We start from the raw sequence: 14,247 nt of genomic DNA, 5'->3' as shown, positions 1-14,247 counted from the left end.
GTTTTATAATGTACATTTGTACAATGTGTGTGTTCTGAAATAGTGACAGAGAATAGAACAAGGATCGACAATTCAACCCTTAACTCAACAATGAGTAGATGAGTGTTATGTGTGTGTATATGTGTAAATAAATGAACACTGAAATTCAAGTATTTCTTTTATTTATTTATATATATATAAATAAATAATAATTTATTATATATATATAGCTAGAATTCACTGAAAGTCAAGTGTTTTTTATATATATATATATATATCTTAACCACGCCCACAACCACGCCCCCCGCCCCACCCCCGACCATGCCCCCCAACCCCCACCTCCCGAAATCCGAGGTCTCAAGGTTGGCAAGTATGGGTGAAGATAAGGTACTTTAAAAAATAAATAAATAAATAAAATAAGATAAATAAATGAAAAACCTTTTTTTGAATAAAAAATAAATTAAAACAATATAAAATTAGTTACATAGAAACTAGTAATTAATGAAAACGAGTAAAATTAACTGTTAAAGGTTAGTACTATTAGTACTATCATGTGTGCTTACGGACTGTATCCCTTGCAGACTGTATTGATATATATTGATATATAATGTAGAAACCACAATATTAATAACAGAAACAACCCTTTTGTGTGAATGAGTGTGAATGAGTGTAAATGGGGGAGGGAGTTTTTTTGGGTTGGTGCACTAATTGTAAGTTTATCTTGTGTTTTTTATGTTGATTTAATTAAAAAAAAAAATAAAATAAAAATCGATACCGATAATAAAAAAAAACGATACTGATAATTTCCGATATTACATTTTAACACATTTATCGGACATCTCTAGTAAATATGCAAAGTACTCCACTTTAAAGGTTAGTGAGGTTCTCCACACTTTACCTGCCAGTCCACAAGATTAGGTGATATGTTTCCACTGCCACGGCGCCACACATCTCCCTGGTTCAGACTATCCGTGAAGATCTTCACCCTCTCACCGCTCACTGGCTTCATATACACTGACAGAGCACCTGTACACAACCAGTGCACACTTTTAAACAGAGTTGTGGACATTTCCGGTCGTGTTCAAGCCAGCTCGGGACTCACCGGGATTCTCTCCTGCCATGTGGTACCAGAAATGGACACACTCTGTTTTAGCCGTTCCCTGGCGGAGAGGCGACATAAGTGTTGCTGCGCCACCAGTGGGTAGGAAGCGTCTCCCGGTGCTAACCATCATGTAAAAACCTGCACGCAGAGCAGGTAGGACAAACCATGTTTTATTAGAATTACTCTATGATGCATAAAAAGTGAATAATTAAGACTAAATTACAAACTGATAATAGACATATTAGACATAAAATACATATGGTATAAGTTTATGTAGTCTTCAGTTGGCACTAGATTGATACAGTTGGCGCTTGTTTGAAATATGTTTTGTGTTAATAAACATTATTAATAGTGCTGTTTTGGGGTCATGTCCTCAGTTTGTTCAAAATTGCATTTGTCAAAATTAGGAATGTCCGATAAATGCTTTAAAATGTAATATCGGAAATTAGCGGTATCGGTTTCAAAATGATCGGTATCGGTTTCAAAAAGTAAAATGTATGACTTTTTAAAACGCCGCTGTGTACACGGACGTAGGGAGAAGTACAGAGCGCCAATAAACCTTAAAGGCACTGCCTTTGCGTGCCGGCCCAGTCACGTAATATCTACGGCTTTTCACACACACAAGTCATACAGGTCACACTGAGGGTGGCCGTATAAACAACTTTAACACTGTTACAAATATGCGCCACACTGTGAACCCACACCAAACAAGAATGACAAACACATTTGGGGAGAACATCCGCACCGAAACACAACATAAACACAACAGAACAAATACCCAGAAGCCCTTGCAGCACTAACTCTTCCGGGACGTTACAATATACACCCCCCGCTAACCCCTACCCCCCCCCCCCCACCTCAACCCCGCCCACCTCAACCTCCTCATGCTCTCTCAGGGAGAGCATGTCCCAAATTCCAAGCTGCTGTTTTGAGGCATGTTAAAAAAAATAATGCACTTTGTGACCTCAATAATAAATATGGCAGTGCCATGTTGGCATTTCTTTTTCCATAACTTGAGTTGATTTATTTTGGAAAACCTTGTTACATTGTTTAATGCATCCAGCGGGGCATCACAACAAAATTAGGCATGATAATGTGTTCATTCCACGACTGTATATATCGGTATCGCTTGGTATGGGAATCAGTAATTAAGAGTTGGACAATATCGGAATATCGGATATCGGCAAAAAAAGCCATTATCGGTCATCTCTAGTCAAAATTCATAAGTACCTCAAGCAAATATGATAAATAAATAAATAAAAGCAGCAGTTAGACTTTAAGAAGATATAACTGTAATGTTCCTGGTATGTAGTCTGTTTTTCAGCATGATTTGAAAATATACACCAACACATAAAGTATGCCTGGGTGATATGGCAAAAATAAATAATTTTGTTTTTTACATTGTTTTTAACTTGCCAGTTTTAAAGCATCTGCATTAAAAACTAAACAAAACTAGAGATTACTTCAAATCTCCTCATCCGTGGCTCACTAGTGCAACAACAACGCCCGAAATGTGTCCCGTGAAAAAAACGTCCGACCGTAACTCTCTAATAACTAAAGTTCCTTGGGTGGATAATGTAAAGTCACTACACCGGTATGTTTTAGCGCTTTCATGGCGAGTTTACTGACAGATATAAGTAAGAACTTTACACTACTTTATATTAGAAATGGCAACAGTGGAGGATGAATGTCACATAACAAGAAGGTAGAGACAAAGAAGAAGCTTATCGACTACGGTGTCCGCACGGACTACAAAGGCGGACGCGCGTAAATTTTAAGGACTTATGCAGATCCCAAATACACATCAGCAGGTACCAGAAGGTAAGAAAAGTTGCTTTTGCATAGTTTTTTTTTAAACAAAACGCCAGATAATATGTTTTACCTTATACACACACCATAATAATACTCCTATGATGAAGCACAGTACAATCCATCAAGCGGTGTGGCTTCATAGCTTACCAAAGTCCTACTAAACACATTTTGACAGATTTTTGAGCATAATGTTCTATTTTCTCAATGGAAAATTTTAAGTTTTGGTGTTGTTTGCTGACATCATATTGCAGTCTACATGTATCTCTTATGTTAGACTGCCATCTACTGGTCACACTTATCATTACAACATGTACCAAATAAAATTGCTTCGAGGTCAGTAAGCACAACCAGAATTATGCCGTACGGTCATACTTGCCAACCTTGAGACCTCCGATTTCGGGAGGTGGGGTGTGGGGGCGTGGTCGGGGTTGGGGCGGAGCGTGGTTGGGGGCGTGGTTAAGAGGGGAGGAGTATATTGACAGCTAGAATTCACCAAGTCAAGTATTTTATACATATACATATACATATATATATATATATATATATATATCTACATCCTGAAAATATGCAAACAAAACTGTGTTTAGATAATTGATACTTCAAACTTGCATAAATAAACATTAAGGAATATAACATAACTTGGCTTCTGAGAGTTTCAAAATGTAATGAATAAAATGCTAAAGTTGTTGATAAACAATCAATTATTTTAATAATTAAATATGGTCATTTAAAATGAATTATTATGATAATTTAAAATCAATTATTTCAAATATGTTTATTTTAATGTATAATTCTATGGCTGGATGTAATAAGGAGTCACGAAAAAATACAAATAAAAATACAATTAATTTTGATGTTTTTAGCAAAATATAGTAAAAATGTATTTAGTTTTTTTTTTTTTTTAATTAATAAATATATTTATTTTTAGGTAAAAATAAACATAATAATACAATTTATCTCTAGTCTGGATGATTTAGTTCTTGTCACCCTGTTGTCCTGCCGTCATGAAAAAAGGCTGACCTCACTCAGGTCCGCATGGAGCTGGAGGGGGCGTGGCTTCCTGCTCCGGCTGAAAATCGGGAGATTTTCGGGAGAATATTTGTCCCGGGAGGTTTTTCGGGAGAGGCGCTGAATTTCGGGAGTCTCCCGGAAAATTCGGGAGGGTTGGCAAGTATGCGTACGGTACATTACACATTCACATAAATATATTGACAGATTTTTGAGCGCCGTGTGTAATGTTCTACATTTTCAATGGAACATATAAAATGTTGGTGTTGTTTACTTGAGTCATATTGCAGCCTACACGTGTCTCTTATGTGTGACTGCCATCTACTGGTCCCACTTATCATTTCACCATGTACCAAATAAAATAGCTTCGAGGTCGGTAAGCAAAACCAGAATTATTCCGTACATAAGCCGCACCGGGTCATAAGGCGCACTGTCAAGTTTTGAGAAAATGAGAGGATTCTACGTGCGCCTTATAGTCCGAAAAATACCGCTGATCACTATGACCGACCAAAAATGTATCAAGATCATAAAAACGCTACTTTTCATTACCCAGTTCTGTTTCCAGACTGTGATCAGTTTTGGGTCCGGTCACATTTGCAGCGTGTCCATTCCGATGGAGCCAGTAAACCTGACCGTAGCTTTTGTAGCCACACCTCTGACCCTCGAAGGAACACACTCTTGGCACGGTGCACGGTTGGGCCAACAATGCCACGTCATCGATGGCCACCCGACCATCAAAACCGGCGCGGACTGCCTCAAACGTCAACTGTGGGCGGAAGAAATACTTTAGATGGGGGAAATTATGCTAATATTGAACCCTTGACATGTAGAAGTGATTTCTCAGATTGGGGATGAACGATATTTTGAAAATGTTGAGGTTCTGGCATACCTGATATGTTATGAGCTGGTGTGGCACTGGGCAGTGGGCTTCATGCCACATGTTTCCGTGTGCTCCACTGCGGGTCCACAGCACCTCCTCATAACCATGCTTGTCAAACAATTTGACATTCAGTGTACCTAAAATGAGAGAAGGTATAGTTCGATTTCAAATTTGTTGGACTTCAGAGGTTTGCTTTTGATTCACTCACAACCTCACCTGTGTTGGGGCCGTAGATTTTGTAGAAAAAGGTCAGGCATTGGTCCGTTCTACCTGGTAAAAGTGGAAGTGACAGTAAACGTCCTAATGCACCACGCAGGGAGGAACTCCACATGTCCACCACCAGACTTTTACCTGGAATTTAACAGCAAAAACAGACAAAATACCCGCTTTTATTTTGCATTCAAAAATAAGACATCAGTTGTAATTTTTTTACATTTAATTTTGAATTAGTATTTTTAATTTATATAATTTGTGTTTTTTTTTATTTCATCATTTGTATTACATTTAGGTGTTTTTAATTTTTATTGTATTTTTTAAAATAATTTTAAAGTTAACATTGTATTTGTATTTGTTTTATATGTATTAAAGGGGATGTTTGCAAGTGTGTTTCTTGTCAACACGTACCCAAAGGGGAGAAGCGTGCACACATACAAAATCAGTTTAAAAGAAGCAAGGAACAATTTGCAGTCATGTTGTTATAATAGAATATACTGTAAATATACTGTATGTTCCATGACAGTGAATACTAACTATGCAAATTGCTATCATTAGCTAACAACACCCGATGCTAATGCGCATGCACGTGTTACATACGTGTTTAGTAAACTCTTTCAAGCCATAAACCATACAGTCCAATAAGCCATGAGATTATAATGACCTGGATAAATGAGAACTTTCATAGAAATCAGACGCTTAAAATACATTGATAAATTAGCGCCTTGTAGGCAACTGTGTTAATGTTGCAAACAGCCTCTTTATTTAAAGTTAAAGTACCAATGATTGTCACACACACACTAGGTGTGGCGAAATTATTCTCTGAATTTGACTCATCACCCTTGATCACCCCCTGGGAGGTGAGGGGAGCAGTGAGCAGCAGCGGTGGCTGCGCCCGGGAATCATTTTTGGTGATTTAACCCCCAATTCCAACCCTTGATGCTATTTCACTTGTATTTATTTTGTATTATTAATTTTCATTACTTTTATTTCCTGTCATTTTTAATTTTTAATTAAGAATGTATTATTTCTTTTTCGTTCAGGTTTTTTAATTATTTAATCGTATTTTGAATTGACATTATTTGAATTTAGATTTTTTTTAAATACATTTTATTAAATTTGTGTTTTTATTTATTATTTTGTATTTTTAAAAACATATAGATGATTAATAATCATTATTTTTGTATGTTTTATATTGCTTTATTAGGTTTAATTTTAGAAATAATTAATTATTTTCATTTAAATTATAATTTTTATTTAATTTTGTATCTTTATAAAAAAATTGTTTTAACTATTTTTATTCTATTTAGATTTTTGCATTTCTTTGTATTTTATCATCACCCTTGATCACCCCCTGGGAGGTGAGGGGAGCAGTGAGCAGCAGCGGTGGCTGCGCCCGGGAATCATTTTTGGTGATTTAACCCCCAATTCCAACCCTTGATGCTATTTCACTTGTATCTATTTTGTATTATTAATTTTCATTACTTTTATTTCCTGTCATTTTTAATTTTTAATTAAGAATGTATTATTTCTTTTTCGTTCAGGTTTTTTAATTATTTAATCGTATTTTGAATTGACATTATTTGAATTTAGATTTTTTTTAATACATTTTATTAAATGTGTGTTTTTATTTATTATTTTGTATTTTTAAAAACATATAGATGATTAATAATCATTATTTTTGTATGTTTTATATTGCTTTATTAGTTTTAATTTTAGAAATAATTAATTATTTTCATTTAAATTATAATTTTTATTTAATTTTGTATCTTTATAAAAAAATTGTTTTAACTATTTTTATTCTATTTAGATTTTTGCATTTCTTTGTATTTTATCATCACCCTTGATCACCCCCTGGGAGGTGAGGGGAGCAGTGAGGAGCAGCGGTGGCCGCGCCCGGGAATCATTTTTGGTGATTTAACCCCCAATTCCAACCCTTGATGCTATTTCACTTGTATTTATTTTGTATTATTAATTTTCATTACTTTTAATTCCTGTCATTTTAAATTTTTAATTATGAATGTATTATTTCTTTTTCGTTCAGGTTTTTTAATTATTTAATCGTATTTTGAATTGACATTATTTGAATTTAGATTTTTTTAAATACATTTTATTAAATTTGTGTTTTTATTTATTATTTTGTATTTTTAAAAACATATAGATGATTAATAATCATTATTTTTGTATGTTTTATATTGCTTTATTAGTTTTAATTTTAGAAATAATTAATTATTTTCATTTAAATTATAATTTTTATTTAATTTTGTATCTTTATAAAAAAATTGTTTTAACTATTCTTATTCTATTTAGATTTTTGCATTTCTTTGTATTTTATCATCACCCTTGATCACCCCCTGGGAGGTGAGGGGAGCAGTGAGCAGCAGCGGTGGCCACGCCCGGGAATCATTTTTGGTGATTTAACCCCCAATTCCAACCCTTGATGCTATTTCACTTGTATTTATTTTGTATTATTAATTTTCATTACTTTTATTTCCTGTCATTTTTAATTTTTAATTATGAATGTATTATTTGTATTTCGTTCAGGTTTTTTAATTATTTATTTGTATTTTGAATTGACTTTATTTTAATTTAGATTTTTTTAAATAAATTGTATTAAATTTGTGTTTTTATTCATTATTTTGTATTTTTAAAAACATATAGATTATTAATAATCATTATTTTTGTATGTTTTATATCGCTTAATTAGTTTTATTTTTAGAAATAATTAATTATTTTCATTTAAATTATAATTTCTATTTAATTTTGTATCTTTATAAAAAAATTGTTTTAACTATTTTTATTCTATTTAGATTTTTGCATTTCTTTGTATTTTATCATCACCCTTGATCACCCCCTGGGAGGTGAGGGGAGCAGTGAGCAGCAGCGGTGGCCGCGCCCGGGAATCATTTTTGGTGATTTAACCCCCAATTCCAACCCTTGATGCTATTTCACTTGTATTTATTTTGTATTATTAATTTTCATTACTTTTATTTCCTGTCATTTTTAATTTTTAATTAAGAATGTATAATTTCTTTTTCGTTCAGGTTTTTAATTATTTAATCGTATTTTGAATTGACATTATTTGAATTTAGATTTTTTTTTAATACATTTTATTAAATTTGTGTTTGTATTTATTATTTTGTATTTTAAAAAACATATAGGTTATTAATAATCATTATTTTTGTATGTTTTATATTGCTTTATTAGTTTTAATTTTAGAAATAATTAATTATTTTCATTTAAATTATAATTTTTATTTAATTTTGTATCTTTATAAAAAAATTGTTTTAACTATTTTTATTCTATTTAGATTTTTGCATTTCTTTGTATTTTATCATCACCCTTGATCACCCCCTGGGAAGTGAGGGGAGCAGTGAGCAGCAGCGGTGGCCGCGCCCGGGAAATTTTTTTGGTGATTTAACCCCCAATTCCAACCCTTGATGCTATTTCACTTGTATTTATTTTGTATTATTAATTTTCATTACTTTTTATTTCCTGTCATTTTTAATTATGAATGTATTATTTCTTTTTCGTTCAGGTTTTTTAATTATTTAATCGTATTTTGAATTGACATTATTTGAATTTAGATTTTTTTAAATACATTTTATTAAATTTGTGTTTTTATTTATTATTTTGTATTTTTAAAAACATATAGATGATTAATAGTCATTATTTTTGTATGTTTTATATTGCTTTATTAGTTTTAATTTTAGAAATAATTAATTATTTTCATTTAAATTATAATTTTTATTTAATTTTGTATCTTTATAAAAAAATTGTTTTTAACTATTTTTATTCTATTTAGATTTTTGCATTTCTTTGTATTTTATCATCACCCTTGATCACCCCCTGGGAGGTGAGGGGAGCAGTGAGCAGGAGCGGTAGCCGCGCCCGGGAATCATTTTTGGTGATTTAACCCCCAATTCCAACCCTTGATGCTATTTCACTTGTATTTATTTTGTATTATTAATTTTCATTACTTTTATTTCCTGTCATTTTTAATTTTTAATTATGAACGTATTATTTCTTTTTCGTTCAGGTTTTTTAATTATTTAATCGTATTTTGAATTGACATTATTTGAATTTAAATTTTTTTTAAATACATTTTATTAAATTTGTATTTTTATTTATAATTTTGTATTTTTAAAAACATATAGATTATTAATAATCATTGTTTTTGTATGTTTTATATTGCTTTATTAGTTTTAATTTTAGAAATAATTAATTATTTTCATTTAAATTATAATTTTTATTTAATTTTGTATCTTTATAAAAAAATTGTTTTAACTATTTTTATTCTATTTAGATTTTTGCATTTCTTTGTATTTTATCATCACCCTTGATCACCCCCTGGGAGGTGAGGGGAGCAGTGAGCAGCAGCGGTGGCTGCGCCCGGGAATCATTTTTGGTGATTCAACCCCCAATTCCAACCCTTGATGCTATTTCACTTGTATTTATTTTGTATTATTAATTTTCATTACTTTTATTTCCTGTCATTTTTAATTTTTAATTAAGAATGTATTATTTCTTTTTCGTTCAGGTTTTTTAATTATTTAATCGTATTTTGAATTGACATTATTTGAATTTAGATTTTTTTTTTAATACATTTTATTAAATTTGTGTTTTTATTTATTATTTTGTATTTTTAAAAACATATAGATTATTAATAATCATTATTTTTGTATGTTTTATATTGCTTTATTAGTTTTAATTTTAGAAATAATTAATTATTTTCATTTAAATTATAATTTTTATTTAATTTTGCATCTTTATAAAAAAATTGTTTTAACTATTTTTATTCTATTTAGATTTGTGCATTTCTTTGTATTTTATCATCACCCTTGATCACCCCCTGGGAGGTGAGGGGAGCAGTGAGCAGCAGCGGTGGCCGCGCCCGGGAATCATTTTTGGTGATTTAACCCCCAATTCCAACCCTTGATGCTATTTCACTTGTATTTATTTTGTATTATTAATTTTCATTACTTTTATTTCCTGTCATTTTTAATTTTTAATTAAGAATGTATTATTTCTTTTTCGTTCAGGTTTTTTAATTATTTAATCGTATTTTGAATTGACATTATTTGAATTTAGATTTTTTTAAATACATTTCATTAAATTTGTGTTTTTATTTATTATTTTGTATTTTTAAAAACATATAGATGATTAATAATCATTATTTTAGTACCTTGAAGGTAGAAAAGCGCTATACAAGTACAACCCATTTGTATGTTTTATATTGCTTTATTAGTTTTAATTTTAGAAATAATTAATTATTTTCATTTAAATTATAATTTTTATTTAATTTTGTATCTTTATAAAAAAATTGTTTTAACTATTTTTTATTCTATTTAGATTTTTGCATTTCTTTGTATTTTATCATCACCCTTGATCACCCCCTGGGAGGTGAGGGGAGCAGTGAGCAGCAGTGGTAGCCGCGCCCGGGAATCATTTTTGCTGATTCAACCCCCAATTCCAACCCTTGATGCTATTTCACTTGTATTTATTTTGTATTATTAATTTTCATTACTTTTATTTCCTGTCATTTTTAATTTTTAATTATGAATGTATTATTTCTTTTTCGTTCAGGTTTTTTTAATTATTTAATCGTATTTTGAATTGACATTATTTTAATTTAGATTTTTTTTGATAAATTGTATTCAATTTGTGTTTTTATTTATTATTTTGTATTTTTAAAAACATATAGATGATTAATAATCATTATTTTTGTATGTTTTATATTGCTTTATTAGTTTTAATTTTAGAAATAATTAATTATTTTCATTTAAATTATAATTTTTATTTAATTTTGTATCTTTATAAAAAAATTGTTTTAACTATTTTTATTCTATTTAGATTTTTGCATTTCTTTGTATTTTATCATCACCCTTGATCACCCCCTGGGAGGTGAGGGGAGCAGTGAGCAGCAGCGGTGGCTGCGCCCGGGAATCATTTTTGGTGATTTAACCCCCAATTCCAACCCTTGATGCTATTTCACTTGTATTTATTTTGTATTATTAATTTTCATTACTTTTATTTCTTGTCATTTTTAATTTTTAATTAAGAATGTATTATTTCTTTTTCGTTCAGGTTATTTAATTATTTAATCGTATTTTGAATTGACATTATTTGAATTTAGATTTTTTTAAATACATTTCATTAAATTTGTGTTTTTATTTATTATTTTGTATTTTTAAAAACATATAGATGATTAATAATCATTATTTTAGTATGTTTTATATTGCTTTATTAGTTTTAATTTTAGAAATAATTAATTATTTTCATTTAAATTATAATTTTTATTTAATTTTGTATCTTTATAAAAAAATTGTTTTAACTATTTTTATTCTATTTAGATTTTTGCATTTCTTTGTATTTTATCATCACCCTTGATCACCCCCTGGGAGGTGAGGGGAGCAGCGGTAGCCACGCCCGGAAATCATTTTTGGTGATTTAACCCCCAATTCCAACCCTTGATGCTATTTCACTTGTATTTATTTTGTATTATTAATTTTCATTACTTTTATTTCCTGTCATTTTTAATTTTTAATTAAGAATGTATTATTTCTTTTTCGTTCAGGTTTTTTAATTATTTAATCGTATTTTCTTTCTTTAGTTTATTTCGAACATGAACACACTTACATCATAATACATCACACAATTTCATATCATTTCATTTTACATCATGCCCGAAAAGGAGTAGGAAGAAGCAAAGCTTATTTAATCCTACCCCTTTCTCACTTCAAGCGTTTACATATATATAGAATCATTTACTGACCTTTTTATATAATAAAATAACATCTATGAATTAGTATACAACAGTTTTGTAATATGTAATTAATTAATTAATTAATTCAGTCATTATTAACATACTGAGATACTTTCAACCTTATTTTCAATAAGGTTGAAAGTATTTCTCATAATTCTTCTTTTTTGTACTCTGTAAGCACTATTATTTTGAACAACCTCTTAAACTGGATCATATCAGTACAATTTTTAACTTCTTTACTTAATCCATTCCATAATTTAATTCCACATACTGATATGCTAAAAGTTCTAAGTGTTGTACGTGCATATAAATGTTTTAAATTATTTTTTCCTCTAAGGTTATATTTCTCCTCTTTAGTTGAGAAGAATTGTTGTACATTCTTTGGTAGCAGGTTATAGTTTGCTTTGTACATCATTTTAGCTGTTTGCAATTTTACCAAATCACCAAACTTTAATATTCCTGACTTAATTTTGAATTAACATTATTTGAATTTAGATTTTTTTTTAATACATTTTATTAAATTTGTGTTTTTATTTATTATTTTATATTTTTAAAAACATATAGATTATTAATAATCATTATTTTTGTATGTTTTAAATCGCTTAATTAGTTTTATTTTTTAGAAATAATTAATTATTTTCATTTAAATTATAATTTTTATTTAATTTTGTATCTTTATAAAAAAATTGTTTTAACTATTTTTATTCTATTTAGATTTTTGCATTTCTTTGTATTTTATCATCACCCTTGATCACCCCCTGGGAGGTGAGGGGAGCAGTGAGCAGCAGCGGTGGCCGCGCCCGGGAATCATTTTTGGTGATTTAACCCCCAATTCCAACCCTTGATGCTATTTCACTTGTATTTATTTTGCATTATTAATTTTCATTACTTTTATTTCCTGTCATTTTTAATTATGAATGTATTATTTCTTTTTCGTTCAGGTTTTTTAATTATTTAATCGTATTTTGAATTGACATTATTTGAATTTAGATTTTTTTTAAATACATTTTATTAAATTTGTGTTTTTATTTATTATTTTGTATTTTTAAAAACATATAGATTATTTATAATCATTATTTTTGTATGTTTTATATTGCTTGATTAGTTTTATTTTTAGAAATAATTAATTATTTTCATTTAATTTATAATTTTTATTTAATTTTGTATGTTTATAAAAAAAATGTTTTTAACTATTTTTATTCTATTTAGATTTTTGCATTTCTTTGTATTTTATCATCACCCTTGATCACCCCCTGGGAGGTGAGGGGAGCAGTGAGCAGCAGCGGTGGCCGCGCCCGGGAATCATTTTTGGTGATTTAACCCCCAATTCCAACCCTTGATGCTATTTCACTTGTATTTATTTTGTATTATTAATTTTCATTACTTTTATTTCCTGTCATTTTTAATTATGAATGTATTATTTCTTTTTCGTTCAGGTTTTTTAATTATTTAATCGTATTTTGAATTGACATCATTTGAATTTAGATTTTTTTTAATACATTTGATTAAATTTGTTTTTATTTATTATTTTGTATTTTTAAAAACATATAGATTATTAATAATCATTATTTTTGTATGTTTTATATTGCTTTATTAGTTTTAATTTTAGAAATAATTAATTATTTTCATTTAAATTATAATTTGTATTTAATTTTTTAATTTTTTTAAATACATTTTATTAAATTTGTGTTTTTATTTATTATTTTGTATTTTTAATCCATCCATCCATCCATTTCCTACCGCTTATTCCCTTTTGGGGTCGCGGGGGGCGCTGGAGCCTATCTCAGCTACAATCGGGCGGAAGGCGGGGTACACCCTGGACAAGTCGCCACCTCATCGCAGGGCCAACACAGATAGACGGACAACATTCACACTCACATCCACACACTAGGGCCAATTTTTAGTGTTGCCAATCAACTTATCCCCAGGTGCATGTCTTTGGAGGTGGGAGGAAGCCGGAGTACCCGGAGGGAACCCACGCAGTCACGGGGAGAACATGCAAACTCCACACAGAAAGATCCCGAGCCCGGGATTGAACCCAAGACTACTCAGGACCTTCGTATTGTGAGGCAGATGCACTAACCCCTCTGCCACCGTGAAGCCCACATCGCTTAATTAGTTTTATTTTTAGAAATAATTAATTATTTTCATTTAATTTATGATTTTTATTTAATTTTGTATCTTTATAAAAAAAAATGTTTTTAACTCTTTTTATTCTATTTAGATTTTTGCATTTTTTTTGTATTTTATTGGATTTTTTTAATTTATATAATTTTTATTTTAAATGTTTATCAATTTTATTAAATGTTTATTATGTTGTATTTTATAATATTATTTTTCAATTATTTTATTGCATTTAGAATTTGTATTTCTTTATACATTATTGTATTATTTTCATTAAAATTTTGTATTTAAATATTTGTATTTAATTTTGTATTTTAATCACACATTTTTATTTATTTATTTTGTGTTTTTTATTTATTTATT

At 29.5% G+C, this 14,247-nt stretch overlaps 1 protein-coding gene across 1 annotated transcript in view; it reads right to left on the bottom strand.

Annotated features, from left to right (window-relative positions):
- The window catches only part of mamdc4 (MAM domain containing 4), a 102,591-nt gene that overhangs the window by 19,526 nt on the left and 68,818 nt on the right, over window positions 1-14,247 (bottom strand). Inside the window, exons 17-21 of the mRNA XM_061980894.2 lie at window positions 4,998-5,132; window positions 4,791-4,918; window positions 4,451-4,667; window positions 1,082-1,219; window positions 878-1,005 (exon numbers count right to left, since the gene is read on the bottom strand). Of these exons, the coding sequence (XP_061836878.2) occupies window positions 878-1,005; window positions 1,082-1,219; window positions 4,451-4,667; window positions 4,791-4,918; window positions 4,998-5,132 (746 nt within the window). The remainder of the gene's footprint in view (window positions 1-877; window positions 1,006-1,081; window positions 1,220-4,450; window positions 4,668-4,790; window positions 4,919-4,997; window positions 5,133-14,247) is intronic.

Source organism: Nerophis lumbriciformis, linkage group LG20 (genome assembly GCF_033978685.3).
Source record: "Nerophis lumbriciformis linkage group LG20, RoL_Nlum_v2.1, whole genome shotgun sequence".
NCBI classification, from domain to species: Eukaryota; Metazoa; Chordata; class Actinopteri; order Syngnathiformes; family Syngnathidae; genus Nerophis; species Nerophis lumbriciformis.
The sequence above is the reverse complement of the archived record's forward strand: the minus strand, read 5'-3'. Positions and strand labels throughout refer to the sequence as shown.